The sequence below is a fragment of the Heterodontus francisci genome, chromosome 23 (assembly GCF_036365525.1).
Source record: "Heterodontus francisci isolate sHetFra1 chromosome 23, sHetFra1.hap1, whole genome shotgun sequence".
In the NCBI taxonomy this organism is placed as follows: domain Eukaryota; kingdom Metazoa; phylum Chordata; class Chondrichthyes; order Heterodontiformes; family Heterodontidae; genus Heterodontus; species Heterodontus francisci.
The window spans coordinates 44,712,417-44,739,712 of NC_090393.1; the positions used below are offsets into that span (position 1 = coordinate 44,712,417).

General features: G+C 40.6%; 1 protein-coding gene across 2 annotated transcripts in view; it reads right to left on the minus strand.

Annotated features, from left to right (window-relative positions):
• Nucleotides 1-27,296, minus strand: part of taok3a (TAO kinase 3a) — a 184,487-nt gene that overhangs the window by 51,637 nt on the left and 105,554 nt on the right. Inside the window, exons 12-15 of one of the 2 annotated variants that reach the window (XM_068055184.1) lie at nt 18,978-19,145; nt 14,476-14,679; nt 9,183-9,320; nt 3,528-3,764 (exon numbers count right to left, since the gene is read on the minus strand). In XM_068055184.1, the coding sequence (XP_067911285.1) occupies nt 3,528-3,764; nt 9,183-9,320; nt 14,476-14,679; nt 18,978-19,145 (747 nt within the window). The remainder of the gene's footprint in view (nt 1-3,527; nt 3,765-9,182; nt 9,321-14,475; nt 14,680-18,977; nt 19,146-27,296) is intronic. The other variant, XM_068055185.1, reaches the window with a different exon arrangement.

Sequence of the window (27,296 nt, forward strand, 5' to 3'; positions counted from 1 at the left end):
CATCAGGGAACTCCTCTTTGCTGACGATGCTGCATTAACAGCTCACACTGAAGAGTGTCTGCAGAGACTCATCGACAGGTTTGTGGCTGCCTGTAATGAATTTGGCCTAACCATCAGCCTCAAGAAAACAAACATCATGGGACAGGACATCAGAAATGCCCCATCCATCAATATCGGCAACCACACTCTGGACGTAACCTGTCTCTCGATGCAGAATTAAACAAGCGCATGGGAAAAGCTTCCTCTGCTATGTCCAGACTGGCCAAGAGAGTGTGGGAAAATGGCGCACTGACACGGAACACAAAAGTCCAAGTGTATCAAGCCTGTCCCCTCAGTGGCTTGCTCTACGGCAGCGAGGCCTGGACAACGTACGTCAGCCAAGAGCCACGTCTCAATTCATTCCATCTTCGCTGCCTCCGGAGAATCCTTGGCATCAGGTGGCAGGACCGTATCTCCAACACAGAAGTCCTCGAGGCGGCCAACATCCCCAGCTTATACACCCTACTAAGCCAGCGGCGCCTGAGATGGTTTGGCCATGTGAGCCGCATGGAAGATGGCCGGATCCCCAAGGACACATTGTACAGCGAGCTAGTCACTGGTACCAGGCCCACCGGCCGTCCATGTCTCCGCTTTAAAGACGTCTGCAAACGCGACATGAAGTCCTGTGACATTGATCACAAGTTGTGGGAGTCAGTTGCCAGTGATTGCCAGAGCTGGCAGGCAACCATAAAGGCGGGGCTAAAGCATGGCGAGTTGAAGAGACTTAGTAGTTGGCAGGAAAAAAGACAGAAGTGCAAGGAGAGAGCCAACTGTGGAACAGCCCCAACAACCAATTTTATCTGCAGCACCTGTGGAAGAGTCTGTCACTCTAGAATTGGCCTTCATAGCCACTCCAGGTGCTGCTTCACAAACCACTGACCACCTCCAGGCGCTTACCCATTGTCTCCAGAGACAAGGAGGCCAAAGAAGACAGGAACAGAGTCACCTGGGGAATACATACACAAGTCTTTGAAGGTGGCAGGCTAAGTTGAGAAGGCTGTTAAAAAGGCATACAGGATCCATGGCTTTATAAATAGAGGCAGAGTACAAAAGCAAGGAAGTTATGCTAAACCTTTATAAAACTGGTTAGGCCCCAGATGGTGGATTCTTGCCAATTTTGGGAACCACGCTTTAGGAAGAATGTCAAGGCCTTGGAGAGGGTGCAAAGGAAATTAACTGACATGGTACCAGGAACAAAACACTTCAATCAGGTGGGGACCTGGATGATGCTCTCCTCAAACCAATGAAGAGGAGGGGGAAATTTGATAGGTATTCAAATCTTGATGGGTTTTACTGGAGTAAATAAGAAACTGTTCCCAGTGGCAGAAGGGTCAGTAGCCAGAAGACACAGTTTTAAGATTAATTGGCAAAAGAACCAGAGGAGACACGAGGAAAAGATATTTCACATAGCGAGTAATGATGATCTATAATGCACTGCCCGAAAGAATGGTGAAAGCAGATTCAATAACAACTTTCTGAAGAGGATTGGATAAATACATGAAAAAGGAAAAAAACTGCAGGGTTATGGAACTAATTGGACACCTCTTGCAAAGAGGCAGCAGACGCACAATGGGCTGATTGACCTCCTTCAGTGCTGCATCATTCTATGATTCTATACCTCTCGATAGACATTTGCTTTTGCAAATTCAAAAACTTTGGGTCAGCTAATAAAGCATCTAATTTTGATTTTCTTTGAAGACATCTGCCTCGCCACCTGGGAGTTCCCATTTTTGGTGGCTTGGGTGGCAGGGGTGTGGGAACATTGGAGGTTGGGCGGGCTAGAAGCGACGTTTATGGTAGTATTTACTTGGCATATAACTTAGTTTTTTGTAAAAAAAAACATGCCATCTCAGTTTGGTTTCCTCAGGGCAAGCCATTGTTGCAGGAGACCTGAAACAAGCATTAGGCCCCTTATTTAGATATGCCAACCACCTAAAGCCAACTTCAGGTGTGGGTAAAGGATGCCTTTTGCTTGCCATACCCAATATGGCAGGTGGTGCACTTCTCGTTGGAAGAATGCATGTGTTCCTGCCTATCTTTTAAGGGCTTAAAGATGCTGCACGATGGCTGAAAAGAAGAAACTACACCAGTCAGCTTCTAGATCACTATGTTACTTTTGAACAGTTATTGGGAAAAACTGAAACACAATCGTGTTTCTCCCCGTCGGTCTAGCTGTTTGCCGCCATGTGCATCAGTTTCTCTACCGTTTGTCTTTGCCTCTTATGCCAGCTTCCTGACCAATTGAATTTCTAAACCGTGTACTGACTGCGAGGCAAACTCTTGCTTCTTTAGCACTTTACATCGACTTGTTGCATAATGAGTTACATACCAATTAAAACCCTACTATACCTAAACTCAACTAGAAATCAGAATGAAGTCATATCTGACTCCAAACGTTAACTCTTGTTTCTCTCTCCATAGATGCTGCCAGACCTGAGTATTTCCAGTACTTTGTTTTTATTTCAGATTTCCTGCATCCGCAGTACTTTGCTTTTATTAAAGCAGTATTATCCAGGCTAGCCGCTATCCTCCTCTGCATATCAAAAATAATCAGTGGGATATAAAGAGACTTCATAAATTTTTCTCCCTTCCAAAAATCTCAGGAGCCTGAGGGAAAAAGCAAGACTAGGCTTCAGACTTGGATTTCTCCAGTTAAAAGTCCAACACTTGGAATTCAATGCAAATTTCAAAAGGCAGGCAGTTATAAAACTAAGCTTCTAAGAGGAAATTGTACATGTAAATTTGTTCCTTTCAGTACATGCACAAAACAAAAATAATGAGGAAAGTTTGAAGTAGTCATCACCAATGTTCCCTCTATGCTTGGGATAGAACCCAGAAGTTCCCAATCAGGCTGCACACAGGTTGGCCCCTTCAAGTTACTGCATGCGGCAGAAAATGTAAAGGGGCCACACACTCACTCCAAAAAAAAATTAGAGTGTACGTTGATCACCACCCTTCAAAATATTTTGCCTCCTATAATGATTAAGCATCTTAAAGTTAGGCTTCAACCAAGACAATTTCCTGCTCAGTTGTTATTTTTCCATTTTTTTTCAACCTGCGTCAAAGTGCTGTCCTACGCTATAGACTTTAATTCCTGAATCTTAAAAATAAGCTCTACATCTCCACAGAATTTGTAGCTTTTAATGCAACAAGGTTGACAAAGTTATGGATAGTGATGCATGGTCATGCCCACCTTGAAACAGCAAGTTCCCACTCTCTAATTTCACAGCATACTTCATTTTAGGCAGTCTTGAAAAGGTCAACTACACTCACTGATGTGTATTCAAGTGTAATGGTAGACCCACATTATTTTCAACTACGGTATTATTCTCTTTAAAAAAAAAAAGACCTATGCAACATAACTGGGTCATTTTCCAGCTATCTAGATGTTTACATGGCTCTAATCACTGCTTTCTTACCCTCCAAAAGTTTTGGATTAGTGATACGGTCTTGTACTTTTTCCTCACAATCACCGCCATAAATCTTACCTCCTTTTCCATAGAAATTTGATGTCTCTTCGCCAGCTTCTCCAGTTCAATAGATGCATTGTTACATTGGGTCTCTACTTCCTTCTCCAACTTTAGACGATGTTCATCCATCTCGGCCTTCAACTTATTCTCTAAAGCCATCAGCTGCTTCTGGTGCTGTCTTCGCATCCGCTTGTAGCCCGACATCTGTTCACGTAACTCGTTTTCCTGTTCATGCTCATGGATCTGTCTTGTAACCTAGTATCAAGAACAAAATCATGATAATGCGGTGACCAATTACATCTATTAAAAATATAGTGGAAGTGCATGATAAAATGGAACATTTTTGGTTAGATTACATTATTTCGTAGATTTTTTCTTGACCGACATTACACATCCAGGGTTGAGTAAACTTATTGTTAGGTGTTTCTGAAAACTGTTGAGAATGTACATTACAGTCTGGCTAATATCTATACCTTAGGGAAAGCCAGAGACATCAGGATGTCCTTGATATGCATGACTTGTATACGATGGGCACCGATCTACCAGGTCTTTCATAGCATTTGGCATAGATCAAGGGAGCAAGCCAATGCATTCATTTCAAACTATTCTATATGACTGCATTCCTTTGGAGAATTTGGTTTGATTGATACTAGGAGGTGAAGACAGGGATTAAACGCGAGAGGGTGCACATTTTTTCTGTAGTCTTTTTTATAAATAATTTAATGAAAGAGGGCTCCGATTCTGAACTGTTTGCCAGCCTGAGCTCAATTCGCCAGTCAGTCTGAAGCTGGTAGAGATTGGAGTAAATCATTTTGACCAAAGTAGTGAGAGACTATTTCTTGGATCATATTAAAGGTCAGCACAGTAGAATCATCATTGTTGTTTGACATTGAGAATAAAGTTTCTTAATTAATGTAATTTGGCCTGTTTATATTGAACACTGTTCGTTCACCTGTTCAATGTTAATAAATTTGTCAATTGATTTATAACTTCTGCATACACAAGATGAGATCATCACACGGTTTACATATTTATATACACGCACACACGGGTAAGCTTGAGTAGTAGCAACCATTTCTTGTCCAACTGTGCATCTTGCTATATTAAATCAGATATTGGGCAAACAAATGCATACACTGGATTCATAGGCGATGCCAAACCTGTTTACAGAAGTGGTCAACTGATGCTGTACCCAGTGATGTATCTAGCATAAAAATCCCAAAGTTTAATAGCTTCTTCTTCACACTCTTGGATCTGTCCTGTTATTTGTTAACAAGGAGATTAGTGTAAAGCTGCCGCTAATTTAAAATGAAAATCAGCATGCTTTTTAAATATATACATTAACTGGGAATGTAATCACATGGTTTGGCATTCACTTTATTTTTCATAATGTCAAAACCTTGTTATGACATCTGTTCTACATTCCAGATAGAAATTAACAAGCGACACATGACCTTTGTCTGTGTAAAAAATGAAAGTTATCCAGAATATGATCTCATCAGTGGACGAAACCAAATTTGCTCCTTAAATCAATGCTGCATATCTTATTGGCAATCAGATATCCAAATGTAAGATTAATATTCATGCAAATTTCAAATGAGGTTATGGTTCACAACAGATGTTCTAGCCAAAAGACTGCAAAGGACTAGCATTACATTTTGGGTTCCAGTGCTCATAGTTCCATGACGTAAACACTGTTCTCTCACTTTTACCTTCCAATTTGCAGTCACAGTAACGTTAGGCATTAGATGTTTAAAATTTGTCTGCAGTGATTTTATATCTACATTATCTGGGCAACATACATGTACAAGGGAGGGTGGTACCAAATCTAAAATAGTTCCTAGGACTCAAATATATAGGTCTTCATGCATTAATGTTTATTCATTCAGAACTAATTATCAGTCTTGGCTCAGTGATAGCATTCTCACCTGACTCAAGCCCCAAGGACAGACTGACAGATCAATGGAATGTGCTTGGGAGTGCAGAAGTGTGTTGCAAACTATGGGAAAACAAATTGGCATTGTCAGATGCATACATCGCCTCGCATGGCACTGGAGCAAATGACATACTACATGGGTTGACGCTTTCTGGAGTCAACATATTCCAATGTCAAACCATCACTACATAGTTCCCCCAGAATTAGTTTCTTAGCCAGCTCAACTCTGCTGTGTGGAAGATACCAATTACAAAGAACTCTACTAATCAGACTTGCTAAATTTTGAGTTAAATACATTACACCACAGGGTGGCACCAATGCCCATTTTTATCAATATTCAGCTTTATATATCTATTTGTGTGCCTATTTGTGATGGCAGGATCCCCAAAGACACATTGTACAGCGAGCTCGCCACTGGTATCAGACCCACTGGCCGTCCATGTCTCCGCTTTAAAGACGTCTGCAAACGCGACATGAAGTCCTGTGACATTGATCACAAGTCGTGGGAGTCAGTTGCCAGCAATCGCCAGAGCTGGCGGGCAGCCACAAAGGTGGGGATAAAGTGTAGTGAGTCGAAGAGACTTAGCAGTTGGCAGGAAAAAAGACAGAAGCGCAAAGGGAGAGCCAACTGTGCAACAGCCCCGACAAACAAATTTTTCTGCAGCACCTGTGGAAGAGTCTGTCACTCTAGAATTGGCCTTTATAGCCACTCCAGGCGCTGCTCCACAAACCACTGACCACCTCCAGGCGCTTACCCATTGTCTCTCGAGACAAGGAGGCCAAAGAAAGAGGAAGAAAGAAAGAAATTTGTATCAGAACATATGGTGCATATACATCTTGTATACTAATCATACATTAAAATAATTCTAAGTTTCTTTGTTTCCGTAGTTTCCTTTTTGGGCAACAAGGTGGAACGCAAGTTTGAAAAATTATTTTAAGTATATAGGCAATCTTGTATTAGTTTAGAAATAGGCATATAATTTTAGTTTTCATGCTTACGCTAGAGTTTAATCATTTTACCACAAAATGCTGCATGCAAATTGTATGCTTCCATATTCATTATGGAAAAGTGCAAATCTGGTTTGTAAGAAAAAGTTAAACAGGAGATGTGAAGCAACAATTGAAATAAAAAAAGTTGAGGAAAGATAGTTGAGTGATTTTAACAAGTGATTTTTTAGGGCGGCACAGTGGTTAGCACTGCAGCCTCACAGCTCCAGCGACCCGGGTTCAGTTCTGGGTACTGCCTGTGCGGAGTTTGCAAGTTCTCCCTGTGACCGTGTGGGTTTCCGACGGGTGCTCCGGTTTCCTCCCACAGCCAAAGACTTGCAGGTTGATAGGTAAATTGGCCATTGTAGGTAGGTGGTAGGAGAATGGTGGGGATGCGGTAGGGAATATGGGATTAATGTAGGATTAGTATAAATGGGTGGTTGTTGGTTGTCACAGACTCGGTGGGCCGAAGGGCCCGTTTCAGTGCTGTATCTCTAAATAAAGATGTATTTTAATATTCCCATTTTAAACACATTAAGCAAATACAAATTTTCAATTTGTAGCAATAGTGTGCTAGATTCCTGCTCAGAGTAATGCAGTTCAAATCAGTCTGGATGGACAATCAAATCAAACTTCTCTCAGTACATAAATTTTAACTAGCTCTCAACTAAACTAATACTGTGAACATTTGGTGAATATGAAAAACTGGAAGTAGTAGTCTGTCCCCATCGTTCAGGAGTAATCATCAGCAGGTTAATCAAGAACAGTAGTGACAACAGCCTTACAGAACTCTACAGTGTCCTCCTCAGCATTTTCATACCCACCCTAAACCTCCAAGTAGAATATGTACATAATTTCTATTACTGGAGTAGATCTAATTGGCAATTTTGGACCAATGCAAACTGTGAAAGACTAATAAGTGTTAAAAAACTGACTTTATAACATTGGAAATTTAGTATATTTTTGAGGAAGTGCAACAGTGTGGAAGGTACAAGCAGTGAATAACGAGGAAGTGAAAGTGAAACTATAAACAGACCATTATCCAAAATAAGAGCAAAATTTGAATATGTATTTAATTATTCCTCCTCTTACAATTTTGTATCCTATATGGAAATATATTGTACAATTACGCAACCCAACCAGTAGAAAAATATAAAAAAGCATGTTGACAAGACTAGAACGAATGGCACATGTAATTTCTTAAAGTTAACAGTATACAACTGCAAGGATATCTGTACGAAGAGCTGAAAATAGCAGTTGTTTGGAACATAAAAATGGTTTTAAAATAGGCAGGTAAAAGGGGTGAAGCTAACATGTCCCAGCATAGAGGGAAAGATCTTCCTCTACACCACTAAGATTGAAAGAGCTTGTTGGGGCAGAATCCCTTTTTGTAAAAATAGAACATTAGGTGTTCATATCATTCATTCATTGCTTTTATTCAGCAAAAAAAAAAAGTGAACAGTCTAGTTTTGTGATGAGGGTTTCTGCCCCACTGAGTTTTACATACAGCACTAAAAAAGGAAAATCCATCTATTCTAAAGAGTTTCCGACAAGAAAGCTAGACTTTTAACAGAGTGACAATATATTTTCAGTCATTCATAAATCTACTGTGGAAGACTCCTATGTTATGGGGACTGAGGTAGCTCAAGTGCTCAGTTTACACGTTTCACAAGCCCCTGCTGGAACCACCAACATGACTGAACGGAAATTGATCACTTCTGCACACACCATTTCCTTAATCCAATAGCATATTCAAAATCATGTCAAATACTTCCAACAGTAGTGAATTATGGGAGATGCAATATGTACGCTTGAAACTAATTATTACAACTTCCACCTGAAAAATAGTTGAAAGATGAAGATCAGAATGTGAAACCAGATGTACAATGGTATAAATCCAATCAAATACTAGCATTAAAACAATGCACTGATTGGACTGCACCCTTTCACCCATAGCTACAGCCTCAAACAGCTATTTAAAACAAATGGAACATTTTTACACAGCAGCATGGTTTACTTCTCCAGAAATGGCAAACTGCTGCTCCTAGAGCAACCAAAAGGGAAGCTTTGAAGAAAGACGAACTTGTAAGTTTATTTCTTTTTAATAGATCAATTAAGATCTGTTGCGACTTTCTTGAGTGTCAGAGTGGACTCAAAACAGAAATCCTTGTGTTTATAAGGTGCTGAAATAAAATATTTTTCAACTTTGTATATTTAATTCAGCAAATGTTAGAATGCAACAAATCATTTTACTGCAATTGTGAAAGGAGTCTGTGTAAACCACTCACATTCTCAATGCTCACAAGTAGGACCTGGAATAAAGCATTCTGCAAGTTAACATTACATGGCCTTCCTTCAACATAGAATGGCAACCTGCACATATATACAAAACATGTAGATGCACAAACACTGTATACTTGTTTTCAGGCTCACATATGTTAGTGAGAGCCAGCCATCTCAATGCTTCAACAGATTACCCATTAAAGATTAAATTAAGCCTTTGCAACCATAAATCCTCTAAATATTTAGAATATTTTAAATGCTGAAGCTCTACTACATTCATTTAACTATTTAAAAAAATTAAAGACAAAAATCTCAGACCTTTTATATGAATAAAATATGCCAGCTTACAATTAGTGAATGAAGGAAGAAATTATGCTTTGACTCAAAAAATTAATGCGATTAACTAGCATGATTGGTCACAGAACAAAAAGGGAAAAATAAAAAATCCTTTGTTTGACATTACTTACCAGAGATGCTGTTCTGATTGTAGCAAAATGCTCTCGGTTCTTAAGGAGAGAGGCCTGACTATGGAGAGATGGTGTAGGCCGCAGATCAGGCCTGATGTCTTTCTGGCCTGCTTCATCCCTTATGAATACATGGTCCTGCTGAAATGGGATAAAACAAAACGATGTCAAACTGTGTTCTTTCCCTGCTGGATATCTTTGTATTACCTCTGCTTCTTTTGCAAGCACTATATGAAATGCATAGTTAGCTGTACCAGTCACTGCAGCTGAATAGTGAGATGAATAACCAACACATTGCAGGAGAGGAGTCAGCTGATCAGTAGTGGGATGCTTCTTGAATCTCTGGCAGTCCTTCAGCAGCAAAATCTTTTGCAACACTTTCAAACAGATTATTTGAGGAAAATATTTGTGTATGATTTGATTTTAGTATTTCATTAATTTTTTAACATTTAAATCAGCATAAAAACTGGCAACATAAGCAATGGACAACAAATGACATGTTTGTTTAACAGAGTTTGTTTGCACACAAACATATCAGAAAGCAATTATAAAATAATTATACCAACACTTTTGGTGTAATTATTTTCAAACTTGCATAGGCCAGTATCTTGGAGTCCATAATGTGAAATATTATAGTATTGATGCACCTCATCATTATTACAATTCTCCTCCTTGAAATACTTAATATAACTGATTGGACCAATACAAAAGCAAATAATAGAACTAGAAACAAGTTTAATAGATATCAGCATCGAAAATAAGTTCCTTCAGTACTAACTGTTTTTGAAGTACAAGCTTTCTGGTACAAAGTAAATATTCTCCAAAACTGACTATGGGAAATTGGAATGTTTATTGTACTGAATTTCTAAAAGAAACCCAAGATGGTAAAAATCACAATTCGGTTGAAATCTTCATGCAGTATAACATTCCATTGAGATAGTCTGTGACAGACTACTTTAACTACAAAATTAAGCAATTCAAGTTTTCACAAATTTATAAAATTTAAATATTTAGGACACCTGCTACAGGATTTGGGTGAAAAATTACTGTCAATTGCACTCGAAGTTTATTTGATTTTCCCCTGTTTTTAAGGAGTCCCCATCCCAACCAACACTTCCTGTGCCGTAAACTTTCTATGATTCTATTCTATGATTATCCCTGCCAATGCCACTCTTAATCAGCGAGAAGTATGCTGGAGATGGATGGCTTTTCTCATCTTCATTCTGTACCTCCACAGGTAACACCAGATGGATTCTGAAAGCAACATTCTGTAGCTCACATGCTGCAACACCAGAACTATCTTTACCATCAACATTTTAAGTTAGTTAAATTCTGGTCATAATCTTGAAAATTACAATCATTGTAAGTAAAATTAGGGCAAACGTAAAAAAAAGAACTCATTGCACAAGCCTCTTCCTTAAATAACAGAAAAACAGCTAATCTAATCTCTGACTTGCATTTTGGGTGCATGAAAATGGCAGTAACCATGCAAACCTATCAATTTTCACAGATTTCAGCTTCACGATTGAATGCAGAGAGAAATGAATTCACCAATTCCAACAACTGAAATGGTATTATTGGGAAGAGAAAAATTATGAAATACTTTATATGCGAAAAAGATTAATGTCCAACAGTTTAGATAATAATTAGGCTTTAATAATTTTCCAAGATTTGTATTTCCTGTAATCAGCAATATTGACAATTGTATTGTTGCCACTTTTAAAACATGGGAATACCATAAATGAATGACCCCCGGGGTAAAGTCAGAATCTTTTAAAATTCAATACTTGATAAATCCAGAAGCAATTAGGATGTTCAGTTTGACATAGCACCAAAAATATATTTTTTCAAACTATTTTATGCATGTTGAAAGTTCAGTGTTTCAAATTTAATCGTAACATGGTCACATTTGCAGATTTAGCCAACATGCACGTTTCACGGCTAACTAGACTAGCCATTAGCCAAACTTACAACTTTCCCCAAATGCCTACTTGTTCCACAGTTGTATATTCAAGACAACAGTACCAACAAATGAGAGAAGGGGTAGCCAATGCTTAAATCTGTCTTCCTTTTAATGCAACTCATATTGATTCGAAAAGAAAGTAATTTATATTTAAAACAACAAACAGTGCCACATTATAATACATTTTTTTTAAAAAGAGAGACAGGGAAAGCATGAGGCGGCGAGACCAGGAAAGCATGTGAAAGAGAGGCCCATTGGGCAGAGGGGAAGAGCAAAAAAAAAAGTCTTGGTGTGGGGGGGGGGGGGGGGGGGGCATGGTGAGAGCACAAGACAGAGAATGGAGTGAGAGAGATTGGGGAATAGCATGAGAAAGAGAGACACAGTGGGCATGGTTGTGCAAGACAGAGACCCAGAAGGTGAGAGGGGCAAGAAAGAAACACAGGGAGATAGCATAAGAAATAAAGACCGGGTGAGAGACTGATATAAACAGGAGATAAGAGACCAGTGTGGGGATACCAGAAGTACAGTGGGGAACAAGATAAGGGGTAGGGACAGACAAAGAAAAGCCTCATTAGCTTGCAACAAAACATTTGGGTATAGTTCAAATGGCTTTGGCTTCTTTAAAAGACAGACACTTCTGAAAGCCTGGGATTGAAAAAAAACTCTGGCTGAATTTGAAACGCTGAGAACTCACCACAGTGAATTAACTTATTTCAACTGAACAATGCATGGGATGAACTGAAGAACTTTAAAAAGTTACATCAGTGGCTAGGTTCATTTCTGACCCTTTTTCTTTTGGCGCGGTGGCAACAAAGGGAATGAACACCACTACTTACTGAAATTAAAGTCACATCTTATATTGCCATTAAAAAGGTGCAAGTCTGGGTCCTGCACACACACTTATTCTTATGCAGCTTTTAGAAGTTTCACAATATTCTGTATAATGATAGTTATGTAAGACCTGCTTGGGTTTGTCAACATTTGGGTTTACATAGGAACATGGGAACGAGGAGCAGGAGCAGGCCGTCCAGCCCCTCAATCAGATAGTCATTGAGTCATAGAGAGATACAGCACTGAAACAGGCCCTTCGGCCCACCGAGTCTGTGACGACCAACAACCACCCATTTACACTAATCCTACATTAATCCCATATTCCCTACCACATCTCCACCATTCTCCTACCACCTACCTACACTAGGGGCAATTTATAATGGCCAATTTACCTATCAACCTGCAAGTCTTTGGCTGTGGGAGGAAACCGGAGCACCCGGTGGAAACCCATGCGGTCACAGGGAGAACTTGCAAACTCCGCAGAGGCAGTACCCAGAACCGAACCCGGGTCGCTGGAGTTGTGAGGCTGCGGTGCTAACCACTGCGCCACCCCAAATCACGGACGACCTACCTCAATGCCATTTCCCCCCATCATTCCCATATCCCTTGATACCTTTAATGTCTAGAAATCTATCTATCTCTGTCTTGAACATACTCAATGACTGAGCCTCCACAGTCCTTTGGAGTAGAGAATTCTAAAGATTCACCACCTTGAGTGAAGAAATTCCTCCTCATCTCAGTCCTAAATCGCTGACCTCGTTTCTGAGACTGTGTCCTCTGGTTCTAGAACCCACCAGCCAGGGGAAACATCCTTTCTGCACCAATCCTGTTGAGGTCTGTAAGAATTTTGGGGTGACACAGTGACGCATTGGTTAGACACGCAGCCTCACAGTTCCAGCGACCCTGGTTCGGTTCTGGGTACTGCCTGTGCGGAGTTTGCAAGTTCTCCCTGTGATCGCGTGGGTTTCCACCGGGTGCTCCGGTTTCCTCCCACAGCCAAAGACTTGCAGGTTGATAGGTAAATTAGCTATTGTAGATTGCCCCTAGTGTAGGTAGGTGGTAGGAGAATTGAGGGAAGGTGGGGATGTGGTAGGGAATATGGGATTCATGTAGGATTAGTATAAATGGGTGGTTCTTGGTTGGCACAGACTCAGTGGGCCAAAGGGCCTGTTTCAGTGCTGTATCTCTCTATGACTCTAATTTTGTATGCTTCAATGAGACCATCTCTCATTCTTCTAAACTCCAGAGAATAGAGGCCCAGTCTCCTCAATCTCTCTAAAATCTCTCTTTCTAAATTCCCTGCGCTGGACTCTAAAATGAACACCTGGTGGCAAAGCTTAGATTCTTTATGGTTCTATTTGCATTGTGCATTGACAAAGACTTCTACAGATAGCTACATTGATTTAGATATATTTGATTCATTTTTCTCTTCGAAATGCGTTTCATCAAAAGGGTCAAAGTTGTAATTTCACTCTAACTTCACTTAATTCTTCAGCAGAGCGCATCATCCTTTGCATATTTTTAGCTTCACTAACTTTTGTTGATTGGATATTGGACTAATTACAAGACAGTAATTTGAATGAAGCATCTGGATAATACACTGCATTAGCAAAGCTCAAGTTAGCCCATTAAAATCTGAAACCTATATATATATATATATATATATATATATAAATAAATAAAACACAGACAATATTTTTTTTAAATTCAATATACTTGAGTGGTTTAATACAGCCGAAAATGGGTTTATCAGAAAAAAAAATCAAAAAATCAAGGTGTTAACCCACCACCCGAGTAACCAGATTTTAAATGACTGAAAAGGTCTCAAATACACAACCATTTGCTAGTTTTATTGGGGTACAGTAGTCAGCTTTTGTAGTGCTTTACATTCAAAAGCTTTTAAAACATGCCTATTAGCATCCTTGCATCCAAAAGAACCAGCTTAATTTTTTTTTTTAAAAAAGTGCAATTAGTGCAAACTCAACAGTCATTAATTCAACCGTGGTTGGGCGGTGGGGGTTGGGGGGGGTGCATAGCCAGTTGTGGGTGGAGCCAGCTTCCAGCACCTTTTTTTTTAAAAACCAGTGCAAAAGACTGCAGAAATTTGATCTACACTTACGTTAATTTGCATTTAAAATTCTGAGATCTTATGCCCAGGTTACTCAGATTTTGGATAAACTGTGCCAAAAAAACCCTGACACAAAGTAAAAACTCTACCCCCAGGTGTTTAAATCACAATGGGGTAAATTTTTGTGGGGGTTCTCCCATTTGTCCACAAACCTATGTCTCTATGGCTCTGTTTCAGTGGGCAATTTGGTTCAACCCCACTCCACTCCTCCCTACGGAATTTCATCCCTGTGATTTCCAAACTAAAAAAAGTATTCAAGGTTTCCATGAAGCTCTAAACAGGCTTTTGGTAAACATTTAACACCGCTTTATTCTATTCATTTGCAGAACACTTCAGAGAGGCAACATTTCCAGACACAATTACTGCAAACCTACCTTTCTGTGGATGACGGAGACATTGGATTGCATGGTGTTATCACCATCATGCATCATGGCGATCTCTGAGCTATCATCAAAGACTTCATGCAGACTGTTAACACTGCTATTCTGGCTGCCTGTGCTGATCGACATACTGGGAATGGACTGATTACTTCCCAGGCTATCTACTTTACTACCTAAGCCTGCACCATGCTCACTGTCCTGCAAGATAGAGGAAAGCAATGTTAGTGTAGGCCAACATGCATTAGTGGGGTCATGCATTTAGAAATCACATGCAATGAACAGTATTTCTCATTATACAAATAAGTTAAAATAATCGCTATCTGTGGTAATTCAAATAGGGTTATACTGTTGGAGAAGATATGCAGAACCTGATCCCCCTGTAAGGATCACGGAGGTTTAAATGTTAGAGGACCCAGAATCTCGATTTCTGCAATGGCAAGAACCTTTGATGGATGCTTCCAGTGACAAATTAGAGGTGGGTTGGAGTGGGGTGAAGAGAGGCCCATCAACTTGCATTAAAAAAAAGCTTAGTGCCATCACTAAGCGGGGTAAGATGAAACTATATTTTTGGCAATCTGCTTAATGTGTGCAACATGATTTATTTCAAATTTCATGTTCCCTTCATCATCAGCAGAGTAATAACCATCAGCAGTCTACCATAGTGTTATGCAACTCCAAATGCTCTACAGATACAACCCAAGATTAAAGGGACATCTACAATTATACTGCTCCAATGCTTGTAAATGTACAAGTTAGCAGAGCATGAATAGCCGACATGTTCATTATACTTTACTGAAATTTTTGTGACAACTGTGCAGTTGTTAAGGAGCAGTGTTAAAAAATAAAATTGCCTAACTTAACGGAGCAGCAAGAACCCTATTTAAATACTGGGTTAGGAGCCCTCAGTTGGGGTGGCAGTAAATCTATTGGCCTCAGTATTCCCAGGTGAGGGAAGAGTAATGGAAAATAAAGGCTGAGCACCCACTTGTAATCAATAATCAGTGACCCTTACTGGAAAGGCATATCTGGAGTTCAGGTAAGGGCAGAGTGAGGCTCAACAGGAATGCTCCCACAGGAGGATGGAAACACTGGGAGATGCCCAAGAGTGGTCAGTTCCTATAGATTGTCAACCTAATATGAATGAGCCCCTTCATCGCTGCTGTTAATTGGTTGCAATAACGTAAAATGAAAGGCCATTGAAATATCTAATTTTGAAACATCTGAACACTTATTATGGAAACTTACAGCATACACAAGGAAATCCATTAAAATATTGTCCTGTCTTGTCAATATTAATAAAAATATACTCCAAAAGCCTGTGTGGGATAGCAAGGAAACCGATGAGAATTATATCCAGTTCCAGTTTCTAAGACACAAAGGAAACATTCAAGCATTGGAGGCAGTGTAAAGAAAAGCCACCATGCTGAACCCTAGCGTTAGTCTGTCCTTATGAGGAAAAATTGAAGGAATTTAATCTAGAAAAGAGGTACCGGAGAAGTATACAGTGCAACAGACTGGGAAAGGCAAATCTCAAATATTACTTCAAAATAAATGACAAGTAGGACAAGTGATTCAAGCTATAAAGTGACAAATGTAGGATTGCTAGGAGCAACTTCACATTGATGAATTGGAATGAATTCACCAAGCAGCAGTGAAAGTAAACACTCCAGAAACATTTACTAAATAAATGGATGCTGCAATGGAGGTGGGGAGGGGAAGAAAGGGGTCTGACAGGGTTTTTCTGGATGGATGAATTAAGGTGAACCAAATGGTCTTACTTATCCATAATAATCTTGCAACTATGTAAAACAAACAATTTAAAACTATATGTAATTCATTAAAAACATCCATTTAAGATTGGCACAAGTCATTTAAGGGATTGAAGTCATTTATTCAAGAAAGGAGGAAGACAGAAAGCAGGAAACTATAGGCCAGTTAGCTTAACATCTATTATAGGGAAATTGCTAGAATCCATTATTAAGGAGGCTATAGCAGGCTACTTAGAAAATCATAATGGGATCGGACAAAGTCAACATGGTTTTGTGAAAGGGAAATTTATTTATTACTAATTTATTAGAATTCTTCGAGGAAGTAGCAAGCAAGGTGAATAAAGTGAAACCTGTAGATGAGGTGTACTTGGATTTCCAAAAGGCATTCGATAAGGTGTCACAACAAAAGTTACTACACAAGATAAAAGCACATGTGTTGGGGGTAACATATTAGCTAACCAATCCTTTATCCATGCTAACAGGAAGCAGAGAGTTGGGATAAATGGATCTTTTTCGGTTGGCAAGCTGTAACTAGTGGAGTGCCGCAGGGATCACTGCTGGGGCCTCAATTATTTACAATCTATATCAATGACTTGCATGAAGGGACCGATGGTACAGTAGCTAAATTTGCTGATGATACCAAGATAGGAAGAAAAGTAAGTTTTCAAGGGGAGATAAAGAATCTAAAAAGGGATACAGAAAGGTTAAGTGAACGGGCAAAATTTGGCAGATGGAGTGTCATGTGGGAAAATGTGAACTTATCCATTTTGACAGGAAGAATAGAAAAGCTGCATACTATTTAAATGGAGAGAGATTGTAGAACTTGGAACAGAAGAATCTGGGTGTCCTGGTATATGAATACGCAAAAGGTTAGTATGCAGGTACAGCAAGTGATTAGGAAGGCAAATGGAATGTTGTTTATTGCAAGGGGAATGGAGTATAAAAATAGGGAAATTGTACCACAGCTGTACAAAACCTTGGGTGAAACCACATCTGGAGTACGGTGTACAGTTTTGGTCTCTTTATTCGGAAAAGGATATGATTGCATTAGCAGTTCAGAAGGTTCACTCGACTAATTCTGGGGATGAAGGGTTTATCTTGTGAAGAAAGGTTAACAGGTTGGGCCTATACTCATTGAGTTTAGATGATTTTATTGAAACATGCAAGATCCTGAGGGGATTTGATGGAGTGGATACCAGGAGGATGTTTCCGCTTGTGGGGGAAGACTAGAACACTGTTTAAGAATAAGAGGTCTCCCTTTCAAGGCAGAGATAAGGAGAATTTTTTTTCTCAAAGCGTCATTAGTCTGTGGAATTCTCTTCCTCAGAAAGCAGTGGAGGCTGGGTCATTGAATTTATTCAAGACTGAATTAGATAGATATTTGATAGAAAAGGAAGTCGGGGTGGGGGGGGGGGGAAAGAGGCGGCAAACAGGAAAGTCGAGTTGAGCCCACAACCAGATCAGCCATGATCTTATCAAATGGCAGAGCAATCTTGAAGGACCAAATCGCCTACTCCTGCTCATGTCCTGTGTTTCTATGGAAAGACAGCTATACAGCATTGAATTCCTCCACATGTGATCAGCTTTGAGAGATTTTGGTTTAAGTGCAGAAAAATAACTTGTTCACCAAAACTCCAAACATTGCATTAATAATTATTCAAGTTTATTCTGAGTGCAACTAAAATAATTTTTTCCTCCTTGCTCATCTTCCGACTCCACTTGGAAACATGATTTGTGCTACGGTCCGGTTCCATGGGCACCAAGGAGATTCACCCTTGCATACATTCTTCATTTGTAAGGCTAAATGGTATGTGGTGCTGAGCCATTTGATCAGATGGGACCAACACAGGCGAGCCCAATCTTATTTCTGAGAAATCCACATAAATGTGGATTCTGGTTTGGAGCAATCAATAACAGATTGGGAGCAAACGCTATGCCCAGATTTCCTGCAGCAAAGATGTTGAGGCCAATTAAAGTGTCCCCCATTATCTTCTCAGCTAAAACTCGGGATTAAACCTATTCTTTCTTAGTATACATGGCTTAGTAAGAGAGTAAAAAGTGTATTACCCACCAAGCTATCAGGAATATAAAAACACTGCACCTCTTTGCACCTACTGTTCATTTATTAAGCTCATCTTCAGTTTGCAAAAGCGTGAATATGAATCCAATACTCTCAAGTGTTGTAAATAAAGTACAGTACAAGACAACTCAAAAGTCTGATAATTCCTCTAGTCATCAATAGTTTGAATTTTGAAATGTTGATACAATGTTGTGAAAGAGTTTCTTTGATGGGTTAGCAGACAAATATACTTGAATATTGCAGTGATAAGCCATATCAGACAGAAGTTCCAGTTAATTTTTTGAGTTAAGTGATCGATCTTGGCTGATATAGCAGTTGGGTACTAGAACTGGCTTAAGTGCCCACTGACTGGACAGGTTGGGAGAACTACAAAAAAGATTGATAGCCAGAGTTTCTAATGATTCCTGCAAAAAAGTGTGTATTTTGATACCAAAAGTAGATAGGCCTCAGCTGCGATGCTCTTCATAAATATTGGTTTACATAAGAATGGCCATCCGGGTGAGATACCAGAGGGACTATACTTCAGGATAAGGAGGAGTAAAGAGATGAAAAATTAAAGAACCAATGACTTCAGGACAAAACACTTGGCTTCCTTTCTTAGTTATTTAGATATGAATCTGTTACTTTAGCCACCTGATTCATCTTACCTCTTCTTCCTCTTGTGATTCTGTAGTTGGTCCATTGCGAGTTTCTTGAAAAAGAATCTTTTTCATCTTTCTATATTGAAGATTATCCAGCTCTCGAACAGCATCTTTTGTTCTCGCAATAAGGTCACAAAGAACTCTTTGTGGACGCTCCCGGCGAACAAAATCATGCTGATAAGACAGACACAGCAAATTACCAATGCCCAAAAAGCTGAATCAAAATCTGTGCATGCTGTATTTTCTATAGAATATAACAAGAGAACATTGGAAAATACTTCCTTATATTGTTCAGGAAAAAAGACCAGTTTTGGAAGCAAACACTCCTGCAGGATAAATAATAATGGTGTTGTGATTTGCACACCAAAGTAATCTCAGTGTAGCTAAGCAACTGAAAACAATTTCAACGTTTGTAGCAGGGTTTTTATTCTCGTTAAGCATTCCCGAGATGTTCTTGATGGACTGTGTAGTAAATTTCAAGGAAACATGTACTTTTTAGCCAATGTTGGAGCAAATTATCCAGTTAGACTGCTATTTAGAATATTAATGGATTTATGGAGGTAACTTGCATGCATTGCTGAAGAGGATATTTGGGCAGCCTATCCATGCTACAAATGCACCCCGTTCCATTCTATTACATGGAAAACATTCACCAGAATGCACCACTGTATAAAACCTGTACATGCCCCTGGGAGTCAGATATTAATGTACTATCTGAAGCAAAACAGGCAATGAAAATTTATCCTCCCATAATGATTCAGTTACATTCTTTCCAGCATCAAGTCAGATCAATTGGCTGCAAGCTCTTTATTATTGAAGGTAGATTTAGGGCCAAGTAGTTCTCCACAGAGCAGTCAGTACATGGACTTCCAGGGAGGGTCATGGAGTGAAAATCCTTGAGCCATTTCAGAAACAACTGGACATTTCGATGGATGAATTGGGATTGACCAAATGGGTTTTATTCCCTGTATTTATCTTGTGAACAAAACAGTATAAGTGACACAAATTGGGACTGAATTGCAAGAATATACAATCAACTGGTACAGAGTACACACTTCATGCATTACAAGCTGTGCAACCAGTGGTATTAAAAACAGAAAATGCTAGAAATATTCAGCAGGTCTGGTACCATCTGCAAAGAGAAACAGAGTCAACCCTTCAGGTTGGTGGCCTTAAAATTTATTTATTTAGAGATCCAGCACTGAAACAGGCCTTTCGGCCCACCGAGTCTGTGCCGACCAACAACCACCCATTTATACTAATCCTACAGTAATCCCAAGTTCCCTACTATATCCCCACCATTCTCCTACCTATATAAAAGCAAAATACTGCGGATGCTGGAAATCTGAAACAAAAACAAGAAATGCTGGATTCACTCAGCAGGTCTGGCAGCATCTGTGGAAAGAGAAGCAGAGTTAACGTTTCGGGTCAGTGACCCTTCTTCGGAAGGTTCCGAAGAAGGGTCACTGACCCGAAACGTTAACTCTGCTTCTCTTTCCACAGATTCTCCTACCTATACTTGGGGCAATTTACAATGGCCAATTTGCCTATCAACCTGCAAGTCTTTGGCTGTGGGAGGAAACCGGAGCACCCGGCGGAAACCCACGCGGTCACAGGGAGAACTTGCAAACTCCACACAGGCAGTACCCAGAACTGAACCCGGGTCGCTGGAGCTGTGAGGCTGCGGTGCTAACCACTGCGCCACTGTGCCGCCCCATGTTAAGTCTGTTCTTCTCTCCACAGTTGGTGCCAGACCTGCTGAGTATTTCCAGTATTTTCTGATTTGTTTTTTGTAAGATTTCCAGCATCCCAGTATTTTGCTTTTGTATGCAACCAGTGGAATGTTTTAATCTCTTGAGTACACCACTTTTTAACCAATTTGTGCCAAATCCTTTTTTTTTTCATACTTTGTTTTCCTTTTCATTTAATGGACAGCTGTTAGTGGTTCCAAATCCCAAAATCTATCACAGGAAGGATTTGAAAAAGGATTTCTTGAAATGTTGCACTTTTAAACTAAATGACAAAAGTCAAGGCTATTAGGAAGGCAAATGGCATGTTGGCCTTTATTGTAAGTGGATTGCAGTACAGGAATAAAGAAGTCTTACTAAAATTGTACAGGGCTTTGGTGAGACTGCACCTGGAATACCGTGTGCAGTTTTGGTCTCCACATTTAAGAAAGGGTATACTTGCACTGGAGGCAGTGCAGTGAAGATTTACTAGATTAGTCCCTGGGATGAGGGGGTTGTCCATTGATGAGAGGCTGAGTAAATTGAGCCTATATTCCCTGGAGTTTACAAGAATAAGAGATGATCTAATTGAGATATACAAGATCCTGAAAGGGTAGAAGCTGAAAGATTATTCCCACTGGTCAGGGAATCTAGACACGGGGACACAGTCCCAGGATAAGGGGTCAATCATTTAGGACAGAGATGCGAAAAATTACTTCACTGAAAGGGTTGTGAATCTTTGGAATTCTCTACCCCAGAGGGTTGTGGATGCTCCATCATTGAATACATTTAAGGCTGGGATAGATAGATTTTTGGTCTCGCAGGAATCAAGGGATATGGGGAGCAGGCAGGAAAATGGAGTTGAAGCCCAAGATCAGCCATGGTGGTGGAGTAGGCTTTCTGGGTCATATAGTCTACTTCTGCTCATATTTCTTGTGTTCTTGTGTTAAACAAACACACTGGGACAAAGGATGGTTAAAATATTAAAGCAATAGGCGCTGAACTAGTTCCAACCAAAAACCAAGGAAAATAAGCAATTTGTTAGCCGACTTTGATAATTGACAAATATCAAAAACCAAATCGAGTTGACAAACCCCTAGCAGTCCTCTGAATTCATTAGGGTTTATCTGTTCCTAGCTTTCCTCTACAGGTGGGTACTAGGGAGCTTAAAATAGGGGCAAAAATAAACAATGCTGCAAGGTGACTTCCACCAGATTCAGAAGCTTAGAATGCAGTTGGTTAGTTAAGCGTATTTTTTGAATTAACCAAGATAACTCATTGGTATGGGAAAAATGTAGCATATTCATTAATTTGTATTATATAAAAACAAATTGTATCGATTAAATTAGTTCTGATAACAGTTATTCTATGTTTTCGTGCTGTCTGAGAAATAAAACAATGATTTCTAGTATCAGGTATTTTCTTGGATTGCCATTGAAAAAGTTAAGAGGCCTGCATTAGACACACTTGTGAAGGACATGAATGTCTAGTGCAATTCACAAGAAAATACTACTGTTACACGTATGAGTTATGCTATTTTATGATTAGATATTAGGCAGTACAAGCATACCATTAAACAGAGACTGTTAGTTGCGCAATCATACAATAAATTGACTCCAAGCTAAAAGGAGGAGACATCAGGATAGAATAGATGATCAAAAGCTTGCCCAAAGAGGCAGGTTTTGAATGTTTCAAAAGGGAGAAAAGTGGAGAGGCAGACAGTTTAGGAAGGGAATTCCAGAGCTAAGGGCCTAGGCAGTGACCAATGGTGCAGCAAAGGAAATAGAGGATGTATACCCAAGAGAATATCTAAGACAAGACCTGAAATTCATCACAGCTGCATTGAAGCAAACTTTTTTTTTGTATGGGAGCAGAATTGCTTTTGCATGTTATGTTTTGCATGTTCACTCAAATCATTTTATTTATCCGTTTCATTGGAGCAAATATTAAATTGACCAATTCAATGTTCACTCTCCCATTGTTGGGCTGCTGGTTGGGGGGGTGGGCAGGGGAAGTTACACTCAACTCTCTCTCAAACCTCCCCAAGAGAATGCAAGTTCTAAAAATGATCCGTTTAATGGCATGAGACACAAGACACCAAACTGACATGTTACAGCCCTGAAAATACTCGTCCATCTTTTATATGTATACAATTTATTGCATAGGATGGAGCCTCAGCCAAATACATAGAATATACAGCACAGAAACAGGCCATTAAGCCTAAACAGATCATTTAATTTAAATTAGTTCACTTAAGCTCCAGTCGAGCCTACTCCCTTTGCTCCTCATCTTATCAGCATAACTCTCAATTCCCTTCTCCCTCATATGCTTATCTAACATTCCCTTAAATGCATCTATATTATTCACCTCAACGACTCCCTGTGGTAGCAAGTTTTACCACTCTCTGGGTAAAAAAGTTTCTTCTGTTTCCCTATTTGATTTCTTGGTGGCTATCTTATCTTGATGGCCTCCTGTTTTGCTCTTCCTCACAAGTGGAAACACTGTGTCCACTGTCAAAAACTTTTACTAATTTTAAAGATCACTGTTAGACCACCCTTCAACCTTCTATTTTCCAGAGAAGAGACCCAGCCTGTTCATCCTTTCCTGATAGGTATTAATAACCTTGTAATGTTGGCATCATCCTTGTAAATCTTTCTTGCACCCTCTATATCTCTTTTTAATAATGTGACCAGACTGTACATCATACTCTAAGCGTGATCCAACCAAGGTTTGATACAAGTTCAGTATACTTTCTCTTCTTTTCACTTCTATCCCTCTAGAAATAAAACCTTGTTCTTTTTTTTTAAATGGCCTGGTTAGCCAACATCGCCACTTTTAATGATGTACATTTGTACTCCCAGATCCTTTTGCTCCTCTATCTCATTTAGATTTTAATTTTCCAAGTAATATGTGACCTCTTCCTAAAATGTAATATCTCAATTAGATCTGGCCCTGAGCATTGGCAGGATATATTCCGAGAATTCAAAAATTGCTGCATTTGCTGACAATGCAACCACTAGATGGCGCAGTACTAGCACACGGCCCATCGTGTCCGCACCAGCTCTCTGAAGGAGCAATTTTTTAAAAATATTTTTATTCATTCATGGGATGTGGGCATCACTGGCCAGGCCAGCATTTATTGCCATTTGGGGTAGGTACACCCACAGTGCTGTTAGGAAGGAAGTTCCAGGATTTTGACCCAGCGACAGTGAAGGAACGGCGATATAGTTCCAAGTCAGGATGGTGTGTGGCTTGGAGGGGAACTTGCAGGTGGTGATGTTCCCATGTATTTGCTGCCCTTGTCCTTCTAGTTGGTAGAGGTCGCGGGGTTGGAAGGTGCTGTCTAAGCAGCCTTGGTGCATTGCTGCAGTGCATCTTGTAGATGGTACACACTGCTGCCACTGTGCGACGGTGGTGGAGGGAGTGAATGTTTGTAGATGGGGTGCCAATCAAGCGGGCTGCTTTGTCCTGGATGGTGCCGAGCTTCTTGAGTGTTGTTGGAGCTGCACCCATCCAGGCAAGTGGAGAGTATCCCATCACACTCCTGACTTGTGCCTTGTAGATGGTGGACAGGCACTGGGGTGTCAGGTGGTGAGTTACTCGCCTCAGGATTCCTAGCCTCTGACCTGCTTTTGTAGCCACGGTATTTATATGGCTACTCCAGTTCAGTTTCTGGTCAATGGTAGCCCCTAGGATGTTGATAGTGGGTGATTCAGTGATGGTAATACTGTTGCATGTCAAAGGGAGATGGTTATATTCTCTTTTGTTGGAGATGGTCATTGCCTGGCACTCGTGTGGCGCCAATGTTACTCGCCACTTATCAGCCCAAGCCTGGATATTGTCCAGGTCTTGCTGCATTTCTACACGGACTGCTTCAGTATCTGAGGAGTCGCGAATGGTGCTGAACATTGTGCAATCATCAGTGAACATCCCCACTTCTGACCTTATGATTCAAGGAAGGTCATTGATGAAGCAGCTGAAGATGGTTGGGCCTAGGACACTACCCTGAGGAACTCCTTCAGTAATGTCCTGGAGCTCAGATGATTGACCTCTAACAACCACAACCATCTTCCTTTGTGCTAGGTATGACTCCAGCCAGCGGAGGGCTTTCCCCTTGATTCCCATTGACCTCAGTTTTGCTAGGGCTCCTTGATGCCATACTCAGTCAAATGCTGCCTTGATGTCAAGGGCAGTCACTCTCACCTCACCTCTTTTGTCCATGTTTGAACCAAGGCTGTAATGAGGTCAGGAGCTGAGTGGCCCTGGCGGAACCCAAACTAAGCGTCACTGAGCAGGTTATTGCTAAGCAAGTGCCGCTTGATGGCACTGTTGATGACACCTTGCATTACTTTACTGATAAAAAAACAAGAAATGCTGGAATCACTCAGCAGGTCTGGCAGCATCTGTGAAAAGAGAAGCAGAGTTAACGTTTCGGGTCAGTGACCCTTCATCGGAACTGACCGGTCCATCACCATTCACAACTGGATGTGGCAGGACTGCAGAGCTTAGATCTAATCCGCTGGTTGTGGGTTCGCTTTGCTCTGTCGATTGCATGTAGTCCTGTGTTGTAGCTTCCTTCACCAGGCTGGCACATTTTTAGGTATGCCTGGCACTGCTCCGGGCATGCTCTCCTATACTCCTCACTGATCCCCTGGCTTGATGGTAACGATTAAGTGAGGGATATGCCAGCCATGGGATTTCAGATTGTGGGTGAATACAATTTTGCTGCTGCTGATGGTCCAATGCACCTCATGGATGCCCAGTTTTGAGCTGCTAAATTCCAAATCTATCGCATTTAGCACTGTGGTAGTGCCACACAACACGATGGAGGGTATCCCCAGTGCAAAGACGGGACTTGGAAGGGGGATAGGAACCTGTAGATATGAGTGTAGATTCAGAAGATAGAGAAGCAAAGCTGGAAATGGAAGCAGAAAATTAATAAGCGAGTTTGGAAGGCCGAGAAATCAAAGAAAATAAACAAAGGAATTGTTCAGTGATTAGTAGTTTACTTGTACTTCTGTCAACGTAGTATACTGTATTCGCTGCTCACAATGTGCTCTCCTCTACATTGGGGAGACCAAACGCAGACTGGGTGACCGTTTTGCGGAACACCTCCACTCAGTCCGCAAGCAGGATCCTGATTGCTTGCCATTTCAACACTTCCCTCCTGCTCACATCTCTATCCTGGGCTTGCTGCAGTGTTCCACTGAACATCAACGCAAGCTCGAGGAACAGCATCTCATTTTCCAATTAGGCACACCACAGCCTGCCGGACTGAACACTGAGTTCAATAATTTCAGAGCATGACGGGCCCCCCATTTAACTTTTATTTTTAGTTATTTTCTTTTTTTACATTTTTTACAATTTTTTTTCTTTTATTTCATTTCATTGTAGTTTGTTCAGTTTGCTTACCCACTGTTTTGTTTCATGTTTGTACTTGCTGCTGTTCAATCTTCAGTTCGTTAACACCCTATCTGTACTAATGCTTTGTCTTTCAACACACTATTAACATAGTGCGGCACAGTGGCGCAGTGGTTAGCACCGCAGCCTCACAGCTCCAGGGACCCGGGTTCGATTCCGGGTACTGCCTGTGTGGAGTTTGCAAGTTCTCCCTGTGTCTGCGTGGGTTTTCTCCGGGTGCTCCGGTTTCCTCCCACAAGCCAAAAGACTTGCAGGTTGATAGGTAAATTGGCCATTATAAATTGTCACTAGTAAAAGTAGGTGGTAGGGAAATATAGGGACAGGTGGGGATGTTTGGTAGTAATATGGGATTAGTGTAGGATTAGTATAAATGGGTGGTTGATGTTCGGCACAGACTCGGTGGGCCGAAGGGCCTGTTTCAGTGCTGTATCTCTAATCTAATATTGTTTGCCTTTGCTCCATGACCTCTTGGTCAGCTATTTGGCCTTGTCCAATCTACACCTTCACCTTTGTTATCTCTTGCCCCACCCCCGGCTCACTTGCTTATAACCTTTGACATTTCTAATATTTGCTAGTTACCAAGAAGGGTCACTGACCCGAAACGTTAACTCTGTTTCTCTTTCCACAGATGCTGCCAGACCTGCTGAGTGGTTCCAGCATTTCTTGTTTTTATTGCATTTTAGTAAGGCTTTTTTTATTCTTCTTTCTTGGGATGTGGGTGTCACTGTCAGCATTTGTTGCCAATCCCTAATTGCCCTTGACTGGGTGGCTTGCTAGGCCATTTCAGAGGGCAACTGAGTCTCAACCACATTGCTGTGGGTCTGGAATTACACGTAGGCTAGACTAGGTAAGGACTGCAGATTCCCTTCCCTGAAGGACGTTAGTGAACCAGATGGGTTTTTACGACAATCGATGATAGTTCATGGCACCATTACTGAAACTGGCTTTCAATTCCAGATTTTAATTAATTGAATTTAGACCCCACCAGCTGCCGAGGTGGGATTTGAACCTGCGTCCCCAGGGTATTAGCCCGGGCCTCTGGATTACTAATCCAATGACATTACCAATACACCACCATCTCCCCGATGTCTCACATGGCAGACTAGTCAGAAATGTAAGAGCCCTTGGGATCCATGGGCAAGCTGAATCCAAAATTGGTTCAGTGGCAGGAAGCATA